Source organism: Xiphophorus couchianus, chromosome 4 (genome assembly GCF_001444195.1).
Source record: "Xiphophorus couchianus chromosome 4, X_couchianus-1.0, whole genome shotgun sequence".
NCBI classification, from domain to species: domain Eukaryota; kingdom Metazoa; phylum Chordata; class Actinopteri; order Cyprinodontiformes; family Poeciliidae; genus Xiphophorus; species Xiphophorus couchianus.
Window position 1 is genome coordinate 33,652,539 of NC_040231.1, and position 24,683 is coordinate 33,677,221.

A 24,683-nucleotide genomic window follows, 5' to 3' on the forward strand; every position below is an offset into this window, starting at 1 on the left:
TCCGGTCATGGAGAAATATGGGTTTGTTTCTGAAACACCTGAACATAGACCTGGGTACATGTGGTTGAATAAATATATAATTTGGTAGACTCTACCAAAAATACAGCCCATGTTAGAAAAGAAAAGCAACACTTTCTTGCTTCAAATGTGTCTGTGACTTATCAGTTTCTTTTTGTTTACCTGACCCACCAAGTGGCCAGAGCTGATCTGGGCTGTCAGGGCCATGTATTCTGATCAAAATCAATCTTTCTTGTTGCATGTATGAACAAGCAGTCCATCATGCTGTCTGTACCAAATGCCACCATCTTTTTATGTTGAAAATGTCAAGATGTTACAGAGGAGTTTATCCACATGTGACAACAGGGAAAACCGCTTCCCCCATAGACATTCTCAGTTTAACTACATGTTCTGTATAATAGAAGACATTCTGTTTCTATTTCTGTAAGGAAATTACTTTTTACTTTTCTAAGTATCAAAATTTTAAAATAGGCTCTTTAGTAGATTCCTGCTGCATGCTCTCTTTTATTCAGTAAGCAGAAGTGTTGGCAGAAGTGTTGCATTCAAGTTCAGGCTCTGCTTGTGAACAACACCTACTGTGGAAAAAGTAGTGTAGTGTGTCTCTAAAACGCATTTATGCCAAGTGGATATCCAATTACATTAGAACTAAAACTAAAAGAACGTTTGCTGTATAAGCACAACATTAAGAAAACCTGTTAACTAAATATGAATACTCTCAACATATTCCTTAAAGATAAATGTTTTCTTTTCACGAGCAAGATGTGTCATCAAATAAAAATGTTGTAAACTATTGGGAAATAATAATTTTACAATGTTTGCTTTAGATTATTTGTTTAATTAAGGAAGTTTACTTTGGGTTTTACAACAAAAATATAGTGTTTGGTCAAATGATGTTTTATCTACAGAAACCTTTTGCAACCATATTTTTTATTTGTTTACTTTATGTTGTTGTGGGGAAACCCATGCATCATCTGCATGCAGTTTCATTTCCTTTTAATGTGTGCAGGGAATCATAAAAACATAACAGAAACACGAATCGTTTGAATTTGAAACAATAATTAATTTCTATCAGAATGTGTAATCTACTCTCTGAAAAAGTGTATTTGTAATACACTTAATTAGTTAATGACAAACTGCACTCTGAATATCTGAGTGCTCTTACTTTCTCCATCTGTTGGAGTGCTATAGAATGCAACAAAGTTAGCATTTCAACTTTGTTTCATTATTTATTATTTTATTTACTTTTATACATAATTCTGAAACATGTAAAGCAATACACATCCTATCACCTTAACGTTTAGATTCATATTTGTGAAGCAATTTCTGTTTCGAAGCCCAGTGAAAAGGCCTTCTCCTCCCACTGCAGGGCGTCCTGTCACTTCTAAACACTAGATGGCGGTAGCACAATTCTTCGATAAAATAATTGCTATTAGTGTTCCAAAAGTAAGAAGAGAGTATCTCGTCTATTCAAAAATGGCGGATACATGCGGACAGGTCCTGCTGGGATCAGGGCTCACCGTCCTGTCTCACCCTGTGATGTACATTAAAGTCCTCATCCAGGTAAGTGGGACATGTTCAATGACCAGTTGTCGGTCCAACATGGTCTTTCAGTAGAAGCTCCGCCTCAGAGCCTGGCGTTCCGAAGAGCGAACCGGCTCCTCGATCTAATAACGCAGCTAAATATGTCTTCTGCAGTTGGAAATGAGCTTCGTCGTGTAAAAGCTGATCTGTGAGGATTTAATAAAATAACTGTTGGTTATGCTGAAGCTAACATGATGGAAGATGTCCAGGAGAAGCTCCAGCTCTGCTCCTGTGGTGTCCGCGTGACCTTCTGTTGTCAAACTCGGTGTTCTCTGCGGAACCCCGGAGACCGTGGGTCGGGTTCGGAGTTCCTCTGCTTCGTTTAGGTTCTGATGGAAGGGAGGGACAGACAAACGAGTGAACGGTCGGTAGGACCGTTTGTTTTAGAACAAACCTGCGAACACTGGAGAACTAGCTTTGACAGCTAACCTGGCCGTCGTGTTGTCCTGCTGTCCCCCAGCAGGGACATGTCTGTCAACTAACCAGTTGGATTTAGTGAGGAAGAACCGAACCAACCTCACACGGTTCTAGTGTTTTTGTGGAGTGAACGTAATATTGAAGCAACATGTCAACAGGTTGGGAGACTAAAAGAAGGAAGTGTGTACCAGCTAATCACAGTCTACTTCCTGTCCGCAGGTCGGACATGAGCCGCTGCCTCCCACTCTGGGCAGGAACCTGTTCGGCCGACAGGTCCAACAGCTTCCGGGTTTGTTTGCTTATGGTAAGCCTGTCTACTCCCTTTCACCTTTATTACACTGACTCTGAAGACTTATCAGTATAATTATATAATCATGTGTCTTTGCGCTTATTACAAAGCCGGTGAGTGCTCAGGTGTTTCTCCAGGTGAATTTCTGAACATTTCTGCTCAGACGTTCTTCATTTAATCAGCCTGAATGTGAGTACGGTGACGTTCTGTCTGGAGGGTTAGATACTGTTTCCCCAGCGTCTCCTCACCGCCCAGGAGGCAAAATACGCTTGTTCAGCGCTCATAAGAAGCACGCGCTCTTATCCAGAGAACTGGCACCGTGTGTATACATATATATATATATATATATATGTATATATATATATATATAGGGGTATATATGTCAGGGGTATATATATATATATATATATATATATATATATATATATATATATATATATACCCCTGACATTCCTGCAGATATTTAAATATATCTTTTTCATGGGACAACGCTGACAAAATGACACTTTGACATAATGAAAAGTAGTCTTTGCAGCTTATATAACAGTGTAAATTTATTCTTCCCTCAAAATAACTATATACTATATACACCCATATATCTAAACCACCGGAAACAAAAGTGAGTACACCCCTAAATGTCCAAACTGAACACTGCTTGTCATTTTCCCTCCAAAATATCATGTGACTTGTTAATGTTACTAGGTTTAAGATGTGCATAGAGAGAAGATGTGCTCGGTTTTGTAGTACAGTTCTCACAATCTTTTATACTGGTCACTGAAAGTTCCAACATGGCAACTCATGGCAAATAACTCTCTGAGGATCTTAAAAGACAAATTGTGGGGCGTGCGGAGGGGTTAGCGCGACCCACATTCAGAGGCAACGTAGCCTCTACGCGGCTGTCGCGGGTTCGACTCCCGGACCCGACGACGTTTACCGCATGTCTTTCCCCTCTCCTTCCTCCTTTCCTGTCAGCCTACTTTGAAAAAGGGACACTAGAGCCCCCTTGTGGGGCGATAAAAAAAAAAAAAAGACAAATTGTTGTGCTACACAAAGATGGCCAAGGCCAAGGCTACAAGAGGTTTGCCAACACCCTGAAACTGAGCTGCAGCACAGTGGCCAAGATCACCAGCGTTTTAAAAGAGCAGGGTCCAGTTGGAACAAACCTAGCGTTGGTTGTCCAAAGAAGCTCAGTGCACGTCCATCCCATCCAAATTCTGTGTTTGAAAGATAGGCACAAGAGTGCTGTCAGCATTGCTGCAGAGATTAAAAAGGTGGAGGGTCAGCCTGTCAGTGCTCAGACCATACGCTACATACTACATCAAATTGGTCTGCATGGCTGTCACCCCAGAAGAAAGCCTCTTCCGAAGTCTGTACACAAGAAAGCCTGCAAACAGTTTGCTGAAGACATGAATTACTGGAACCCTGTCCTATGTTCTGATGAGACCAAGATTAATTTGTTTGGTCTCCAGCATGTGTGGCGGCAATCAAGTAAGGAGTACAAAGTTAAGTGTGTGATGCCTACAGTCAAGCATGGTGATGGGAATCCCATGGTCTGGGGCTGCATGAGTGCAGCAGGTGTTAGGGAGTTACGTTTCATGAACTCCAATCTGTACCGTGAAATACTGAAGCAGAGCCTGATCCCCTCCTTCAGGAAACTGGGTCACAGGGCAGCGTTCCAGCAAGATAATGATCCCAAACACATCTCTAAGATGATCACTGCTTTACTGAAGAGGCTGAGGGTAAAGGTGATGGACTAGCTAAGCATCTCTCCAGACCTAAACCCAATGGAACATCTTTGGGGCATCCTCAAGCAGAAGGTGGAGGAGCGCAAAGCCTTGAAGTCAGCTCTGTGATGTCATCATGGAGGAGTGGAAAATCATTCCAGTGGCACACAGCCTGGGAGCCACTGGCTCTGGTGAACTTTTGAGCTCTGGTGAACTCCATGCCCAGGAGAGATAAGGCAGTTTTGGGAAATAATGGTGACCACACTGTAGGAACTGTCAATAAGGGGTGTACTCACTTTTGTTGCTGGCGGTTTTGACATTAATAGATGTATATAGAGTAATTTTGAGGGTATGTGTGTATATACAGTACAGACCAAAAGTTTGGACACACCTTCTAATTCAATGGGTTTTCTTTATTTTCATGACTATTTATAAGGCAATAAATCCCACTTATTAACCTAACAGGGCAGGTTGACCTATGCAGTGAAAACCATTTCAGGTGACGACCTCTTGAAGCTCATCAAGAAAATGCAGAGTGTGTGCAAAGCAGTAATCACAGCAAAAGGTTGCTACTTTGAAGAAACTAGAATATAAGGGCTATTTTCAGTTGTTTTACACTTTTTGGTTTAGTGCATATTTCCACATGTGTTATTCATAGTTTTGATGCCTTCAGTGTGAATCTACAATGTCAATAGTCATGAAAATAAAGGAAACTCATTGAATTAAAAGGTGTGTCCAAATGTTTGGTCTGTACTGTATGTCTGTATGTGTGTATATGTGAATGTGTGGATATATATGGGAGTGTGTGTGTATATATGTGTGTACATACATGTATATCTCTATCATCCATGTCACATTCACACACACCTATACAGTTCTCCCTGTGTTAAACTGGGGGAACGCATCCTGATGACTAAAATTCACCCATCAGGTCCCATCACCCCAGTTTAACAGAGGGGAATCAGTATCTGATGGGGAAATGCGAATCAAAGTAACACCTGATCAGCTGCTGGAGCTGGTTCTGTAACGTAACAACTCCATGAGCTGGAGAGAAATTCATGACAAGATTTAGATTTGCAAACCAGCCATTTCTCTCTATTTCACAGCTATTCTCTGCTTTATGTTGCTGTATTATATAAAATTCACATAAATTACATTCAAGTTTTTATTCTGATAAATGAGCCTGATCAGAGGCCATATTCCAATTAACTGACATATATCCATAATTACGTCCCTAAACATATCGAGTAATAGATGTGGTCCTGTTCTAAGCGCAGCAGGACTATAGCTTAATAAAATTATCAGAAATTAGATTTTCTGTTTATTTACTAAAGTTTACATTTCATAATTTTTAAAGCTCAGTCGTGTTCATGTTTTCACATTAAGGTTTCTGCACATGTCTGATGTGTTTTCTAATCTATTATAATGTCATTTTCTCTATATTGCAGCTAAGCACATTATTAAGATAGATGGGAAGGCTGGACTCTACAATGGACTTGCTCCCAGGCTGTGTGCCGGAGCCATAGGCACCGTTGTTCACAGCACAGCTCGACAGGTAGGCCTGAAGACTTCAGCTGCACAGTAAAACTCATTCTGGTCATCTAAACCTTAAACTGCAGCCTGTCACCATAACACATTTTGCTGATAAATTGTGCCAGAAGTTAATGCGATAAACAATATTGTTATTTTGAGAGCAATTTTAAATTCTATAATTGTAAGGGCAAAACGGTGCAAGAACACATTTTCAAAGATCAATAAACTTTAAATTCAAATGAACGCTTAGCACTGGAAGACATGTTAAATATCCAAAATGAATAAATACCTGAAAAATAAAATAAGTTATAAGGTCTTTGGAAACAAAATTGTTTTTCAAGAAAAGGGCTAGTTGAGACCACAACACCAGACTGAAGACTTTTGTTACCCAGTTTTTGGTAGAAATTAAGAGAGAAAAGACGAACAATAAATTAGTCAAATGGAAATTATTGAGCTAGTTTTATTTTATTATGCGATTACTAGATTTATTGCGACAGACCTAACAGCAATTCAGCCTTTTCTGTCACTCATCTTTCATCTGCTGAAATTACTAATGCCACACTTTACTAGGTTGGAAAAAGCTGTAATTTTTAATCTTTAGTGGTGTTAATGATATTTCATGTTCTTCTAGATATGTCAGAAAAAGAGCTCACTTCAGGTAAGACTGCCCTGCTTTCACTGACTAGCTTTAAATTAACCAAAGACTTATAAGTTCACCTGCAGTGTTGATTATTATGAAGCAATAATAACAATATTCACTTTTTGGAGTTTATGCCTCTGATGGTGGCAACATGTTAGAGCAGCTCTATGACATTTGTTCTTATGTGTCTGGTGGAATCATTGAATGTTTGGACAGTTACTCCCTCTGGTTACCCATGCTGTTCAGCTGGAAGGATTTCTGTTCTGACTTCTGGTTCAGGGCCGTTATTATGATGTGTAACCATGACAATAATGTATGGGTTATACAACTGGGAGCAGCTGATTAACAGCTCAAAAGTTCAAATTATACCTGAACTCTGACCCCACTACCAGAGGAGGTGAAAAGGAAGCAACTAATGGCATCATCCCGGACATGTTTCTGTTTAACATCAACTCTGTTGCCTGGATATTGAGCTGTTAGCATGACATGAAGGTCATGAGACTGAGATACAGCAGTAGTCTTCAGTAAGAGACTTCATCAAATTTGGAGATCCTTCCAGCCCACAGCATCACCATCCACAACCACTCTTTGAAGATACTTGAATGATACATTTTCCCTCTGAGATAAATGAGATGTCATTGTATTAACGGTGCGTTTCCAGACACATCCATGCTGTGAGTAGAGGTCATAGTGGTGATAAACCTGGAGGTGAACCAGTTTCAAAGTGCTTCTAATATACGTGAATCCCAGTAGAACATGTGCTTTACCTGGATGTTAACACTTATTGCTGATCATATGTCATTACATATTCTTCCCTGCATAACAATAATGCTTGGTGTGTTGGGTTTGTGTGTGTGAACGTGTGTGTGACGTACAGCTTCCAGGTAGCAAGCCGAAAGCAGATGAGAACGCTCTGAAAAGTGTTGCTGAAGAGGTAAGACTCGGATTGTTCTGTCCAAGCTCTTCATTTAACTGACTCAGTTTAGTTTTAATTATAGCCCAGCTCATAGTTTCCAACATTGATGGTCAAAATATGAAGGAGCCACTCACTGAGAGGCAATCATCTCCATAACAACTCCTCTGTTTCCACCTCACTAGACATCAGTCTGTATGGTCAGGTTGACCGCTGACCAGCAGCAGTGATTCACTCATTTACCATCAGGCTCAGCAGAGTCACTAAAGCCTAGTTGATACTGCAGAATCTTTTTTGTCACAATTTCCCCATTCCGACAATCTTAAAACGTTTGGCATTCTAAGATTATGGCTTAAGTTAATGGTAACGATAATCCTGCTGTGTATGGTGTGTTAAGACTGATCTGGTCCAGTCTGTAGGACATCAGGACCGCTTTGATCTAAAATATTCATATTCAACATGTTCGATTATTTTGGCCTGATCTTGGCGTGTTACCAGCTGAGGCAGTGTGTTTGGTTGAATCTCTCCTCTGAACATTTTGTTGACTGACGTCTGGGAGTTCAGACTCTACATTAGCTTCTGCAAGGTGATGCTCTAGCTGGTTTTTTAAGTATTCTTTGTGAAATAATTTACAGTAGCAGTGTTTACTGTAGTGACGTTCTCCAGTAATTAGCCTAGTGTTTTTGCCCTGAATTGTCCACAGACTACCAAAGAGATGATTGCTCGATCGTGTGCCACCATCGTCACACACCCGTTTCACGGTAGGTCCTGTTTCTCTGCTGGAACCAGCTTAATGCCCATAAGATGGAGGACTAGTCTGTATGTTGAGCTGACCTGACTGGCCGTTTCTTCCAGTGATCACTCTGAGGTGTATGGTTCAGTTCATTGGGAGAGAGACAAAATACAGGTAATGTCAGATTTTTCAGACGGAAACAGTCATAATAAGAAGATGTTTCTCCATGATCATGTGTTCCTTCTGGTTTCAGCGGCATGCTTGACTCCATTGTTACGATCTACAGAGAAGAAGGCATTTGGGGCTTCTTTGCGTAAGTTTTACGTTGCTTGGTAAACCCTCAAATATTTGACCCATCCTTTATGCAGAGGTCTTTTATCTCACTTATTTTATTTATTATTTCATTTTATCTATTGTAGTCTGAACACATTGTACTCATACCAACACTAGAGTTCATTTAAAAGTGGAATGCAAACTCTTTCTGGATAGCCAGGAATGGAAGAAAAGTGACCTGGTGGTCTCAGTGCCCCCTGCCCTCCTCCCAACCACACCGTCAACATGTTTTCTACATATTCATCTCAACAGGCAGATGTTGAGATGAATATCATAACACAATTTAGTTTTGGTTGTGAGCAATTCAAACTGTTCACAATCCAACATTGTGAACAGTTTGGATTGAAAAAGGGATCACAATGTGAAGTTATGGTTGTTTTAGCACAGAGTTCACCTGATGTGGGACATGAAATCTGTTTTTATTTGCTTTACTTTGAATTTTTGTTAGAATGTCCAATCAGCTTCTCATGATATGATCACTTCATGGTAAGGTTGTCAGAATAATTGATGTTTAGATCATCTATACTAAAACAAGATTATTCAAGATACCGATTTTTGCATCCGAACTGATATAAACTGATCATTTTTGCAGTGCTGCACTAACACTGCTGTGATCAATAAATAATCTGATCTGCAGTTGACCTTTGACCAGGTCAGAGGTAAAACGGTACAGCCCTGCCCAGTGGCCCTGTCCAAATACTCGCACCCTCGTTCCTCCTTATGTCCTTCAAATGTGCGTTCATGTTGAAGTGTGTCGGGACATCCAGAATAAAGAATAGTGACAAACTAACTGAGGAAAGTCAAACAAAATGTTACAAATGCAAGGCAAATTTCAGATCTTAAATTAAGATATTAACATATTGATATATAGATTGGGCTTTTGTGATGCAATGTTTAAGCACTCTCTTAAATAAAATTATTTCACTTTAGAAATAGAGGTGATTTTTAGAAAGCAGCATTTGTGAATAAAAATTTAACCAGAGGATTACATTAATATCATAATTTAATTCTTCATCCCCTGCCAGAAAACCACATTTTATTACATTAAAACTTCAAGATAGAATGGATTTCTTGTACAATATCCACTTTTGAAAATCTTTTTAAAAATAATAATGAAGTTGCAATTAAAAAAAGGTGTATTGTCTCAAAATCTCAGTCACAAAACACACAGGAATTGATAGTCATTTTGAATTTCTTTGCAGAAAGTCATATGAAAAACTTTATACATAATTATGAAATTAACATAAGTTTTTTGTGGGAGTGGAATAGAAAGGTTTTTGGTTCTTATTTTCTTCAGAGATATCATCATGATTTAAAAAAAAAAATTTTTTCTCACAGGAGAAGAAAACTGATGTCAGAGTTCCTGGTGAATTTCTTGTAACATTTTTGGTCTATAAAATCACAACATTCATAGTTTATTTTTAAAAAGGATATTTTAGTTAAATTAGTCTTTTTATTTTTGATTATGTTGTATGTTTGTCCTTAACTTGATCTTTGTTAGGACGTTAGTCAAATGGCAGACAGTTAAATTGAATATTTGTACATTTTAATGTGTATTTTTTGCCATCTTCGAAATATGGCAAAGTTCACAGAGCAAGCTGTCTGTTGCAAAAAATAGAATAAAATCAGTTTTCAAAAGTAAAGTATTGAAATAATTTTGGTTTCACTCTACTGAACATGTGTGATTATATAGAATTTTCTGTATTCAACAAGTCATAACAAAACACATAGCTCCAACAAATAGCTATGTGTAAATGTAGAGCTCCAACAAATACCTCCAACAATGACTTAGGAAAGCAAAAATACCTTTACTGTACATTTAAAACAATTTGTTTTGTTGTAGTTGTACTTTTTAGCAGCATAAATGCCTAAACAGTAACCAGACCTGCCATTTTGGATGTTGGAGTTACGACACAGGCGTACTGTCCCAGTTCTCACATTTTTGCACGCTTTTAAACTCGAACCCTTATGGGCACTTCGACTGGTTCCACACTTCACAGAGGGGCATAGGGGAGTAGGGTGCACACTGTGCATTGGGACCTGATCAGTGTTGTTTTTTACCTGAATACCAGCTGAAGGTTAACGCGGGGAACCACGAGCAGCGATGCAACATTCTGTAGGGAAGGTTTAAGACGTGACACCAAAACAAACCAGAGAGAACTTCCTGCTGTCACTAACCTCTGTCTGGGAACATTAAGGGTTCTCATGCAGCTACAGTGGAGACAGGAAGGTGGGCCGAACCAGAACTGTGTGAGTACACGTTTTAACAGTGTGTACTGTTGAAACGTGTGTTAGGAGCGGCTGCTCAGCTCCTAATGGCTCTTACTGCTGAAGAGTCAAGATCAGTAGCCAAGATCAGCTGAAGTCCAAATTGAACCATAGTGAGCTTTATGCAGAGAAAACATTATGGCTATAAAATAGCTGCCCTGAGCTCCAGTGCAGTGAAGAAGTCAAGTCATCTGTACAAGCTTGATCCTGTTGTTACTGATGGTGTGTTTAGAGAGGGTGGCAGACTGAGCAAAGCAGCAATACCTGAAGAAACAAATCATCTTGCAATTTTGCCTAATGAAAACCATGTTTCAAAGCTCATTCTTCAACATATGCATGAAAAGTTTGGACACAGAGGAAGAAGTCCGATGCTTTCTACCCTTTGATGTCAGTACTGAAGCCCTCATGCTAATTTAGCAGCTAGAAAGATAATCAGAGACTATATGGTGTGTCAAAGACAACAACAATAGCCGATCAACAAATATATATGCTGTATAGAGAACAGCAAATATTTGCCTCCAACTGAGCCAAGTTCTGGAACCTCTAGCTCTACATTTACACTGATACTCATTTACTGACATGCTGAACATCTCATTCTGCTACATACACTGTTTTATAAACACACACACACCATGGACAAGAATAACTTGAAGTCATGGAGCATTGACTGTTTTTGCTTTTTTATTTTTTTTTATCAAAGAGGACATATGGACTACAAAAACATCTATGTATAACATGGACTACTGCATAAGTTGATGTTTTTAAATTAATATTTTGATAATGGAAAGTTATTGAAGAGCTAAGTCTGCTCATGTTAATATTAATATTGCATTTGGTAATGGCCACTTATGCAGATATTAGATGTAATTCTTGTACATGAATTAGGGGCTGGGATGTTGTGGCCATTTGTTAAATTTTGTGAATTGTAATTTCTACCAATTTTTAGTTTTCTTCCTTGGGCAGTTAGAATATGTTTACGTTAGTTTAGAACCAAAATCTGTAATTAATTTTTATATTTGGAATTGTTTGGATTACTTTGGTAACTGTTAGACCCTCCCATTAATTTGAGTAATTAAGAACACACCAGGTGTTTTTTGGAGGTTTAACATTTGGGCAAATGTCCGGTGTGATGATGGGAGGTTTTTGTAACATGATTTTTTTTTTTTTTACCACTTTTTGAACGTGAAATGTCAGATTAAGTTAACTTTTGTTTTCAACTAAGTTGTAAGAGATTTTTAATAATAATTTTGTAGATATTTTTACAAGAAATAAAGCACTTTTTTTTTTTTTCAAACAATCAAGTCGGCAGTTAGTGCAAGAATCAAATCACCTGTTACCACCCACAGCCCTTGTTGTAAATGTTTGGTTTTGGAACCTAGAAGGCATCGTGGTTTTATGGGGCATTCAAGAACACCTGGTACACTTTAGCATATCAGAACAACTCCAAAGTGATTTACAACCTTTTTTATTTTCAAAGTGAGTCAACAATCCTTAAACACAGATATTGAAGTGGTTTTATTGTTGTAGAATCCATCAGTAAACTTGCTTAGCTCTTTTGAAAAATAAAAGCTCAGACCTAATCTCCAATCAATTTTATAGAATCCACTTTCTGTCCGTTTCACCTGATTGAAGTGGACCGAACCAGTACTTTAGTGGACCGTTACAGAACTAACTCAGCTCATATGTACACTTGAGCAGGTTTGATGAGCGTTTACGTTGAATAGCTCCGTTTATTAAATTTGTTAATATGTGCTTTGAGATGGTGTAAATGTAATTTCAGTTGAAATGTACATTGAATGTGTCCTCAGTGGTCTGGTCCCTCGCCTGCTGGCTGACGTCTTGTCCTTATGGATCTGCAACCTCCTGGCTCATGTCATCAACACTTACGCCATCGATGACTCGGTAGGCTGCTCTGCATCGCATCAGCACATTATCTACAGAATCACATGTTGCGTTTACTGCTGTTGGAAAGGTTAAGGCCACCGAAGGGCCTGATTACAAGCTAGAGATCCTACTCACAAATACACAAATAATTCATTATAAGGACCTTTAACTTTAACCTTCGGCAAGTAATCAAAGCTGTTTTTCTGGCTCTCTTTCTAGAAAAAGCTTAGACGTTAGTTAAATTGAGGCCTGTTGCAATAAGCAATAAATAAATCACATGATGTCACATGAAATTTAAGCAAACTCAATAAATTCCATTTGCATGATTTTTTTGTTATTGTTTCTACCAAAAACTGTATGACTAAAGTCTCCAGTCTGGTACAATTTTGTTTAGAGACTTTACAACTCATTTAATTTAGTTTATTTATTTTGGATATTTTAGAATGTCTTCCAGTTCCCCTGTTAAAATGTTTATTGACCTCTGAGAATGTGTTCTTGCATTACCATTATATTACTTAAAATGATCTCAAAACAATATTACCATTTATTGCAATAACATCTGGGACAATTTATCATCCAGCAAAATGTATCATTACAGGCCTAATTAAAGTCAGTGAAAATGAAATGTTCTCCTTTAGTGCTGCATATTAATATAAAGTCATAAACAAATTTGATATTCCTAATCTGAAAGCAGATCCTATGTTTATTCCTGACAGATAAAAACAAAAAGTCATCACTTCCTGTCAACACGTTCCTCGTCCTGGATAATATGATGGACATTTGTCCAGTTAGAGGTCTGGTGGAACATGAAGGCAGACTGTTAGTTTAGTTTGAACAGAGCTGTAGTTCTACAGGCGTGTCTGTCTCTATAATCCAAACATCTGAGCTCTAATCTTGGATTTGGAGAGCTTCATAAAACCTGCTTCAGGTTTTAGTAGTTAGTTGGTCATTTAGCACTCTGAACAGACATGAGCAAGAAAACATGTTGTTGATGCACGTCCAATGGAGTGCAGCGTTGCACTGAGAGCAGCCGTGTCGGTTCCACATGGAGCTGCTATCAGCTGAGGTGGTTCTTTAAGTCATCACCCAGTTGTTGTGTTTTCCAGATGAGTCACACAGGAGAGATCAGGAACTGCTCTCAGGCGGTGACCGGGGTGAGTATAACACATATTGCAGAACATGCCTGCAGCATATGCAGAGAGTAATGTGCATGTGTGTGTTCTTCTGCCTTTCCAGTTCTTCGCAAGTATGCTCACCTACCCCTTTGTTCTGGTGTCCCACCTGATGGCTGTCAATAACTGCGGGTAAGTTGGCAACTTAGCTGCTGAAATATCTCAGATCAGATGAGATGCTGATGTGTCGTCCTGTCAGGCTGGCTGGAGGCATGCCGCCCTATGCGTCTGTATACCCCACCTGGGTGGACTGCTGGAAGCACCTGAGCAGGGAGGTAAGAGCTGTAACACAACATGCAGCAGCAGCTGGGGGCCCTTGCATCACAGAGGGTGCCGCACTCAACAACTTTTGAAATGTGCAGCTCACAAGAAAGAATATGTATATAGACAGATAGATGTAGATATAGATATATCTATATCTATAGATCTATATATATATCTATAGATCTATATATACTGTATATATATAATTGTCTGCACCTATTCCGATTTACATGAAAGAGAGCACAGCTGCATGGACTGCACTGAACACATATGTAAAGTAGTATAAATACCCAGAATGCTCCCACCACATCCAAATAATAATCATGGCAAGCCATGATCAGCTGCTCCATGTATCCATCTCTAGGCCTGTCGCAACAAGCAGTAAAAAAATGAATCGCAGAGCTCAATAATTTTCATTTGCATCTACCAAAAACTGGATGACAAATTCTCCAGTTTGGTGTTTAGTCTCAATTAGCCTTTTTTTTTTTTTTTAAAAAAAAGGTCAGTTACAGACACTTTATAATTAATTTTGTTGATTCTGTTGTTTTATTTATTTTGGATATTTAAAATGTCTTCCAGTTCCATTGTTAAACGTTCACTAGTTTACTGATTGCTGAGAATGTGTTCTTGCTTTATTATGTCATTACCATTATATTAATTGAAAATAGTCTCAAATCGACAATATCATTTAACACCATCACTTCTGGTATAATTTATTGTCCAGCAAAATTTGCTAGCCATCGTTAAAACATTCAGCCTCCACATTCTGCTGGAAAGAAAGCTTTCCTCCTGTTTGGTTCTGACCCGATGAGCAGAATCATCTCTCTGCTCTCTCTTTCAGGGGAATCTGGGCAGAGGCAACAGCCTGTTTTTCCGGAAGCTTCCTGCTGGAAAGAAGTATGTTGTTGATGAGAAGAGATTTTTTTGAAAACCCCGTTTCACATAGTTGTAATAATAAAATGAAACAAACTGTAAAAATAAAAAACATTGTCTAATCAGGACGCCCAACTGTTGGCACTTAATCTTGCTTTGTTTACTGTGGGTCTTTGCTTTACCCGCCTCTCACCATCTGAAGTAATGTCGTTCATTTTGACCAACCTTTATTTAAGTGATGTTTCTAAAGGCTGATTGTGGACGGATGGAGAGAAAAACTTAACTCTGTAGTCAGGTGCTTGTATAAATTTCTTCTGATTGACCCAAATAAAACCCTTTTTTGACTTCAGCTGTTCTGTACAGTAAATAATTACATGTTAGCTAATGAGTGCTGGAGGAGCCTCTGAACACAGCAGACTCTGAATGTTCCACTCCAAAACATTCCTGTCCTCAATAAACTTGGGACATTAGAGCCAGATTATTATTAATCTCCCAAAGTGAGACCTTTAAAACTGCAATATGTGACTTTTATAAAAAAAAAAATGTTTGCTTGTTTAAAACTGTCAGAATGTCATGACAGTTTGGTATGAGACAGACAATCTGTGGAAAAATCAAGCTCCTTCACCTCCTGCCTGAGCTAAGAAATGTACCGTTCCCATGGTGCCCTGACCAAAAATAACCAATCAGAGCCAGGAGTGTCTTAATGCTGTCAGCCAATCACAGATACTCACCGCTAAATGTGCTAATGGCGAGAAACAACTTGCCAAACAGGAAGACTGTTACTCCGCCATCATCTGTGGCCATGGTAACTAGCCTGAGCCTTCATGGCAGGCTCTGCTGTCAGGGAGAAGCTGCAGCATAGCAGGGAGCAAAGGTGTGAGGGCAGAGGAGGTGAAGGAGGGATGAGCCCTGTACATGAGTGTGATTGACAGCAATAAGACCCTCCTCTTGGCTCTTGATTGGGAGAAGGCAGAGGAACTTGATTTTTTTTTTTCCCACAAATTGTTTCATACCATACTGTCACAGCAAAGTGGCAGTTTAAATAAATAAAGCTGCAGTATGTTACTTTTATAAAAAAAAGTTAAAGTCCTGTGTGAAGCTTAACCCCGCCCGAGAAAAATGTTGAAAAATTCTAGCAAAGTGGGCGGAGTGATGAGACACTGAAAGGCCCTCTGAGTGTCAGGGCTGTGGTCACCATAAAAGAAGCACTGTTTCTAACTTGAACTTTTTTGCTATATTTAGTGACTTTCCAGGCATTTTTAGCAACTTTTTCTGAAAAAACAACTTGTCAAATCTGGAAATTATTTTTTCTGTTTGGAGATTTGAAGTGTGAGTGTAAACATGTGTATAAAATGTTTACACTCACACTTTATACACATAAAACACTGTGTCCACACCGCAAATAAATCACATTTTTAAAGCCGAGTAATGACATGAGCAATGCTCACCATGGCAACATTAACTCCTAAGGCCACTCAAACAAAACCTGGGAGAAGTTGTCCAAATCTAACAAAATTGGTGTCAAACATTTGTGTTGGTTTGTGCAGTAAGACTTTGTGCCACTATCATTTTAAAGATATTTATAAAAAAGTTTCCAGAGATCATCAATATCTTCAAATCAAAAGCAGCACAAACACAAACGTTTGCTACACAAACAATTTGACACCAAATTTGTTTCATTTTGGAAAAAGGAGTGCGGAGTGGTTGACCTCTGGAAACAATAGCAGCACAAATGAAATGTTTTACTGCACATACCAGCACAAATGTATCACAATGTTTGACACCAATTTTGTTCAGTTGGGATAATACGGGGGTGAGAAGCTGGTTGACGTTTTGACCTTTAAGCTTCCATTAATATTTTCAAAGGTGCTTGAGTGATATGAAGCCATGCCATTACAACAAATGCAATTTAACTGCTCAGACACCGTTCAACTGAAGGGAGTTTTTAGACAAAATAATGTGGAGCTAAATAAATTCACATGAAAACTAGAGCAGATTTCTCCTCCGGATGCAAACCAGGAGGAAGCTGTGAGGCTGTGTGTTCAGACCACAGCAGGTGAAGTGCTCATAATTTAAATGGATTCATTTAATTTCATTTATAACTTAATAGAATCACAGTCAGTGTATTTTGACACTGAGGAGAAAAATATGTGTTCATCTGCTTCATGTGTGATGGGATCTGCATTCACGGTTCAGCTCGTTGAATATTAACTAAACTGCATAGAAATTGTGGCTAAAGAGCCTATGTCAACATCAATTAGAATTTGACAAAATAGAATATGATGGATTCTCTTTTTGACTCTGTCAGTCAAAATGATGGGAACAAAATCTAGCACCACCTCTGGTACAGAGCATCATAAGCAAGCTAAGTTGTGCAAAACAAAGTCACTAACTGAAGCTGGAGTTCTACCGTTCACGGCATTGAGCTGTTCACAAGGATCCATCTAGAATCTTTCTCGATATTGGACAGATATCAGACAGATATTAATATCAGATCAGTGTATCTCTAGGTTAGAGCTCAGGTTTTAAGCTTTTCAGGTGCTAAAAAGCTTCTAATTATTGTAAAAAAACATAAATAAACTTGTTTTTACACATACAAGGGAAACAAAATAAATCCCTCAAGCTAAACTGCATCCAGAACCAGAGGAAAGAATAGAACTGCTCCAACATGTGGATCTGTATAGTTAAAGCATCATAATGGGAGACAGACATGAGTACCAGCAGTACACACCAGAACGTACCGCCATGGTTCACACACCACAATGTTGATTATGACTTGAAAGAAAAGTGACAAAGAATAATAAACATGGAACAGATTTTAAGTCTGTTTTTACTGCCAGTATTTAAACATGTTTTCACATAAGAATATCTGTCTCATGCAGATGTTCTTAAAGGTATATTACACCTTCCTTACACCAGACAATGCACTGCCAAAAGTAGAAGTTAGGAGCCAAACCAAGACATGTTATTTATTACCAGGAAAATAATGATCACAATATGTTGTTGCATTATGTATTAGTCAATTACTAACATTGAATCAGATCTAATGCTAAATATCAGTTTGCTTAAATGTAAATTTTTGGAGTTCAAGCAGTAAGAATTACATTTAGTCAATATTCACTGACTGATGTCAGCGTAGCCATGTGAACGGTGATCAGGCAGATGTTTAGGTTTTTGTCTGAATTAGCCCCGCCTCTCCTCACGCAGCTGTAGAACTGATGAAAACCTGAGCTAAGACTTGGGGACAGAACTTCCTGCTTCTTCTCCAGACTTGTTGCCATGGTGCTGACTGTTGATATGTTGAGTCATTTCCTTGCGGTTGGTTACGGTGTGACCACACTGGACACAGGTGTAGCGCCCCCTGGTGTGCTCCCAAAGGACACGTCTGTGGCTCGACACAGCTGAGGCAAAAGGACAAACAGTTAAAGGTGACCTATAATTCTTCCTTGAACAGATTAGGATAGATCTATACTCTACAAGACATGTTCATTACAGTTTGTGTACAAAACCATTCTCAGATAATGAGATTTCAGTCTGCTCAGTTTTGCCTATTCTGAGCTTTCAGAATGAGTCGTTTTAGTGAGCTGTCACTTGTATTTAAATAAGCAGCTGCTGGCCATGCCCCCTACATCTTTACACTTTATACACATAAAAATAGATTGCCTAGCCTCCTGCACTACCATCAAGCACGCAGCAGTGGTTTCTGGATGGTGTGTCATGTTCCACCTGCAGCTTTGTAACAAATGGTGGGACAGAACCTTCCTTCAGTCCTGCTGTGGACTGTCGGACTGACTGTCGTTAGTTAGTTTTCAAAAAAGTAGGTTGTGAAGTGATTTGTGCAAACTAGTTTTCTTTGGCAATGTGGCTGAACACTGTCAACAGACCCAACAGGATGGGAGCATTCACTTTTTCCATCTCCCCTTTAAGGAATTCTCTCTTTCAGAACAACAGAAATCAGATCAAGAGAGTGTAAAAGTTTTTGCAAAACGGAGAAGGTTATTTTTGACTCTTGCCATTTGCATCAATGTTTCCTAATCCAACATTCCAAAATGTTGATATAAACACATTTTAAAAATAAACTGAAGCCATGTAGATCTGTTCTTCATGATTGGGAGAACACTTTCACTGTTGTCAACAACAAAACACCTCTTTTCCAGCAGCCACTGTACAGCAGTAAAACCAGCTGAGTCAACATGCTTGTCTTCCAATAATGAAGTTAGCAGGGCTCCGCTTGGTTTGCTGAGGGCCTGGGCTCTGCTGGGGTTGCCAGGTAACAGGGCAGTGACTTAATAATTGGGATGATTTTGAAACAGCTTGTTTTCCAGCCACCAAAAAACATTAACTTGCACCCACAACACGGTTGGGTGTTTTTTGCGCTTGGACTGTTTCTAGGCAGTACAAATACAGATGGAGACAAAAAACATGCAGAAGGAGAATTTTGTACAATAGGTTCCTTTTAAGGCCCTAATTATTCACACCCATGGCAGAAGTGGAAAGAAGTTATTTTCATTTAACCAAGAAGTTTGTAGCTAATAAGAGGCATCTCTGAAAATAACAATGTGAGGGGAACAATAATTATTCAAAGTATTTTTTTACATTAGTACATTTTTTATGCATATTAAAAGTTATTTATTCAATTTTAAAAAATCATTCGTTGCATTTCTGTCATCACACCTTGTTCTAATAGCGGAGCAGATTTTTGCCAGTTCCTGATGTTTAGATAAATGATGTTTGGAGATGAGTTTGAAGCACCTCTGGGCCACCACCCTAATGCTCAGTTCTCTGGCTTAGTGAGACCAAAACATTCAGATTATTTCCAGTCAAAAGAAACCTCATTAATCTGCCAGGGTGTGAATAATGTTGGAGTTAACTGTTGGACATATGACTGGAGAACTATTGAAAACTTTCAGCACTAATCTAAGATGGAAAATGAAGAGAAAATTATTTTAGACACTCAAAACAGAACATGTGTTTTGAGCACAGTAGCTTTGTGTTTGTTACCATGGAGACAGGCTCACCTTGATTCTTCCTCCAGACAGCAGCGGAGGCAGGGTGAGTAGCTGATCCTGGAGCAGCCGGGTCTGCAGCCGCTTTGGGAGCTATGGGCCTGAAGCTGGCCGGCAGCTTAGTGGCTGAATCCCTGAGAGGGCTCTGTGGGGGGGCTTCAACGCGCTGGGGAAGGGGGACTTCCTGGAGAGTCAACATGGGGGGCCCAAGCACAGGAGGGTCAGCAGAGTCCGGCACAGGGACAGCAGAGGGGACTGATGTGGTCTGGATGGGAGCCTGCTGTGGAGACACCGACTCCAGCTGTGGGGGGGCCAGCTCAGAGGTCCTGGGGACTGGGTTGGAGGCAGCCACAGCAGCCAGCAGGGGGGCCACCGGCTCCGCAGCCTTTGGTTTGGCCCTCGGCACCTTGGAGCAGGTGTGCAGGTGGGCCAGGAGGCCCCGGTAGGAGCGCAGCTTGGTGCGGCAGCTCTCACACCTTCGCACACAGAAAACACTGTCATTTCCAACACACACACCCCCACACGTCAGCTGTTAGACTCAACTCACTGGAAGTAGATGTTAGGCTTGTAGTGATGTCTGGTGTGTTCCATCAGTTTCTGCATGCTGGGGAAGGAGGCACTACAGCCGCTGGTGGAGCACAGCAGCTTCTTACCTGGAGGGAGGAAACAGCCTTCAGCCACTCAGAGAACACTTCCTGGGTCAACTCAGAGAACACTTCCTGGGTCAATTCAGAACCACAGGAGAGAGGAACCGCAAAATGGCTGAGCAAGTAGACGCCCTCTTATGAGCTTGCACCCTACTGCCCCAGATTTTGCACATAATACCAATAATAATAATACATTAGACTAATGGAAGGTGAGTGTCTTCAAGAAAGTTCCTCCACTTTGTGCAAAAAAACCCAAACAATTAGTAGTTACTCCAGAGTTACTTAGACTAGGAGAAGCAAGACATGGTGAGCAGAAAAGCTGGTGCTAAGCTAACCTCAAATCAAGCTAGTTTGGGAAACCATGATTATGCATCAATGGAGACTTCTAATCCCTCTGGTTAGAGGAGAAATCCCCGTTACTCCAATCAAACCATCAACTCCACCTATTAACATGAAAACAACCCAGGACAAGTCAAATGAGACCCTGGTTGAAGCAACTGAATAACTGACTGCAAGAATTGACTATTTTGAGGAGGAGTTGACAAAAACCTCCACAATGGTAGCTAGCATTGCTAAGCTAGTGGAAAATGATACATCTAATATCACAAAGTGCAAAGCTACTGTAAGAGAAAAATAATACCTCAACTGACCAAAGAAAATAAAGAACAAAATGAAAATGTAACAGAGTTGGAGAGATGCTGGAACCTCAAAATACATGATCTATCAGAAAAACATAGTGAAACATAATGAGAAGAGTTGTAAGGAAATCATCTGCACCCCGTCAGAAATCACTCCACAATGGGCTCATCATTGTATGTTTGCTAATGCCTGTTGGGAAGATTTCCATTACTGGTTATCTAAATACATACAGATTCCAAATTTAGAAATAGAAAATGTATATGGCTTTATCAAAAAAAACTACATGGCCTGATAATTAACACCTTTGTCATTCTAGGAATGTTTATTATACACAAGAATAGATTTCTTCAATCTACATCAAACTTTATTGCCTTCCACAAAGAACTGTGCACTTTCTTTTTGACGAAACGTATGAAAAAAAAAGTCTTGTGAATATCTTCGACCACATTCGACCCATTCCAGTTTGCCTACCGCCGAAACCGCTCCACTGAGGACGCTATCTCCTCCGCCCTACATCTGAGCCTGGCTCACCTGGAGGAGAAGAACACTCATGTGCGGATGTTGTTCCTGGACTTCAGCTCAGCGTTCAACACAATCATCCCACAGCATCTGGCAGAAAAACTGGGACACCTGGGCTTCAGCACCCCCCTGCACAACTGGCTGCTAGACTTCCTCACCGACAGACCTCAGTCAGTCCGGATCGGACAACACACCTCCGATGTCATCACCCTCAGCACAGGCTCCCCTCAGGGCTGCGTCCTGAGCCCTCTGCTGTTCACTCTGATGACACACGACTGCGCCCCCAGGTTCGCCACCAATCACATCGTGAAGTTCGCGGACAACACAACGGTGGTGAGCCTCATCAGAGACGACAACAACCTGGACTACAGAGAGGAGGTGGAGCAGCTGGTGGACTGGTGCAGAGACAACAGCCTGATCCTGAACGTTGACAAGACGAAGGAGATGATCATCGACTTCAGGAAGAACCGGCCCAGCCACGCTCCACTGCTCATCAACAGCTCGGCTGTGGAGGTGGTCAGCAGCACCAAATTCCTGGGGGTGCACATCACAAACGACCTCACCTGGACTGTGAACACCACGTCTCTGGTCAAGAGGGCACAGAAACGCTTGTATTTCCTGCGGAGGATGAGAAGAGCACACCTGCCCCCGCCCATCCTCAAGACGTTCTACAGAAGCACCATAGAGAGCATTCTGACCAGCTGCCTCTCTGTGTGGTGTGGAGGCTGCAGCGCCTCCGACTGGAAGAACGTGAGGAGAGTGGTGCGGACAGCAGAGAGGATCATCGGGGCCCCCCTTCCCTCCATTCAGGACATTTCATCCCAGCGCTGCGTGTCCCGAGGCCGAAACATCATCAGTGACCCCTCACACCCCCACCATGGACTGTTCTCCCTGCTGCCCTCTGGAAAGAGGTTCCGCAGCATCCGGTGCAGGTCCACCAGGTTCTGAAACAGCTTTTTCCCCTTGCCATCAGACTGCTGAACTCTTAACTGGACTGCACTCAAAAACTAGTCTCCACTTCATACCTTGCACATGTACATAGCTAAATAACTTCTATTTTACTGTCAGTCCTGCACTTTATATTTTATATTTAGATTTATATTCATATTTTATACTGTATTTTATTTTATTCTGGAGTAACCTCACAACATTGGAACCTCAAAACACTGTCCTGAGCCGTATGCAACGAAATTTCGTTCTGTATTCACCCTGTGCATGCAAAATGACAATAAAGTCAGTCTAAGTCTAAATCTAAGTCTAATATCTTCAAGATGATAGAGGACCTGAAACTCATGGAAAACCTCTAGCACTATGCTTATGAATACTGAACGAACAATTTTTTTTTATTCGTTCTTCCTTAACCTTTCACTTATTTCATTTTCTCTTTGTTTAAACTTGCAATTGTATTGTTTAACAACAAATTAAGTTGTTGGAAAAAGAAGAAGTCAGACTGTGGGCTCACCAGGCAGGGACTGAGCCGGGCTCTCGTGGTCCATGATGTGACTCTCCAGAGCGCTCTGCTCCTTGTAAACACGCTTACAGCCGTGAATCGGACACAGACGTCTTCTGGTTCCCAACGCTGACAAATAGAATAGAATAGACAGGTAGTGAAGTGAGCTGACTGTTTGGCACAGTTCAACTCAATACAGTCGGAAAATAAGTATCTGAACAGCCACTTCCACAGATGAAAGGTCTGATTTTCACCTCAACATTGAAGAGACAGGATCTACAAAAAAAAATAAATTTTAAAAAAATCAGTGTAGGATTTTTAAATAATTCGCATTTTATCGCAAGAAATATGTATTTACTACAATAGATAAATGGACCTTAGTATTTGCTCCAGAACCTTTTGTTTCCAGGTCAGAGGTCAGATGTCTCCTGTGGTTCTGGTCCACTCCTGCATACTGATCTTCAGATTGCTCAGGTTTCAGGGCCTGTTGCTAGTTCCCTCCAAATGTTCTGTTTCTGAACAGATGACCCGTCCAGCCTCTCCTCAGTACACTGCAGCCATCCTGCCTGCTTTACAGACAGTCAGCCCCTAAGCATGATGCTTCCACCCCCTTGCTTCACAGTTGGGATGCTTCTTCCTCCTCCAAACACAGTGAGTGGACTTCATTCCAGAAAGTTCTGTTTTGGTCTCATCTGACCTCATGACCTTTCCAAGCCTAATCTGGTCTGTCCAGATGGTCATCTTAATTCAGACGGGGCTGGACACGAGCTTGGAAACTTTAAATACACTGTAGGATTTTAACCCATGATGGAGTAGTGCGTTATGGTTACCTTAGTAACATGTGTCTTTTATACAGGTAACGAGTTCAAACAGGTTTAATTAATCCAGGTAATGAGTGGAGGGTAGGACGGTTAACTCCTGCTGGTTGTTTGATGATCAAATACTTATTATTATGTAAAAACATTATCTAAAAATCATACAATGCAATTTTTTAGATACCGTCCCTTAGAGTTGAGGTGAAAGCGATGAAACATTGCACACCTACAAGAGGAAACTTGATCAATCTTCGGTGTATCAAATACTTATTTCCCCATGTTTCTGTGCTAGTCAGTTAGCTGCGTTGCTAACGACTGAAGCACAGCAAAGTTTAGGCCGAAGGCAGCAAAAACAGAACAGTAAACCCGTCTGGAGTAAAGTGAAATAACAAACCTCCGTCTTCATTCTTAGAGGACTGCATAACAGTTTCGCCTGGAGACATCATTTCAGAGACAACAAAAGAAGTTGGAAGGAAAAACGAGAAAAAGACGATGGGGTGAAAGCCACAAGAAGATCGTGGATCTGGGATAAACTCCGAGTTTTCAGTCCCAGAACAGAAAATATTAAGTTCTATAAACCCTATGTTTCCCAACAAATGGTTAAACAGCTTCTTCTTCTGCTGCAGGTTCTTCTTTATTTATTTTTATTGGCTTCTTCTTCTTCTTCTTTAGATTTTAACGGCAGCTTGCATCCAATTATGTTGCACTACTGCCCTCTATTGACTCCTACCACCTACTCCTCAAAGACTCTTAAAAATCCCAGTGTCTTTTAAAAAACGAAAAATCTTCTTTTTCCCCTCAATACTATTCAGCTGATCGATCACCTTCTCAAATTTCAATTCCCTACTAACACCTAGTTCTGTTTTTAATAATCTTCTGTGACTTTCGTATTTCCTACATTTAATCAAAACATGTTCCACTGTTTCTACTTCATCACACCATCTACATAAACCAGTAAGATGTTT

General features: G+C 40.2%; 2 protein-coding genes across 4 annotated transcripts; one reads left to right on the forward strand and one right to left on the reverse strand.

Annotated features, from left to right (window-relative positions):
* Window positions 1-1,422: 1,422 nt before the first annotated feature.
* Window positions 1,423-14,991, forward strand: mtch2 (mitochondrial carrier homolog 2). Its single transcript, XM_028014905.1, has 13 exons — window positions 1,423-1,578; window positions 2,236-2,320; window positions 5,478-5,584; window positions 6,194-6,220; window positions 7,080-7,136; window positions 7,819-7,876; window positions 7,971-8,022; window positions 8,102-8,161; window positions 12,258-12,351; window positions 13,440-13,487; window positions 13,570-13,637; window positions 13,705-13,780; window positions 14,611-14,991. Exons 1-13 carry the CDS (start codon window positions 1,492-1,494, stop codon window positions 14,695-14,697), a joined length of 906 nt encoding a protein of 301 aa, XP_027870706.1. The 5' UTR covers window positions 1,423-1,491; the 3' UTR covers window positions 14,698-14,991.
* Window positions 14,992-17,454: 2,463 nt separating this feature from the next.
* znf414 (zinc finger protein 414) lies at window positions 17,455-24,366 on the reverse strand. Of its 3 annotated transcripts, none has more exons than XM_028014907.1 (6): window positions 24,113-24,366; window positions 23,158-23,179; window positions 22,916-23,032; window positions 20,196-20,301; window positions 19,661-20,124; window positions 17,455-18,043 (listed from the first exon to the last, which is right to left on the reverse strand). In XM_028014907.1, the coding sequence occupies exons 3-6, from the start codon at window positions 22,947-22,949 to the stop codon at window positions 17,874-17,876; spliced, it is 774 nt and encodes a 257-aa protein (XP_027870708.1). In that variant the 5' UTR covers window positions 22,950-23,032; window positions 23,158-23,179; window positions 24,113-24,366; the 3' UTR covers window positions 17,455-17,873. The 3 variants fall into 3 exon arrangements, with proteins under 3 accessions (XP_027870708.1, XP_027870709.1, XP_027870707.1); XM_028014908.1 differs by lacking the exon at window positions 24,113-24,366 and adding an exon at window positions 23,280-23,751; XM_028014906.1 differs by lacking the exon at window positions 23,158-23,179.
* Window positions 24,367-24,683: the final 317 nt, after the last annotated feature.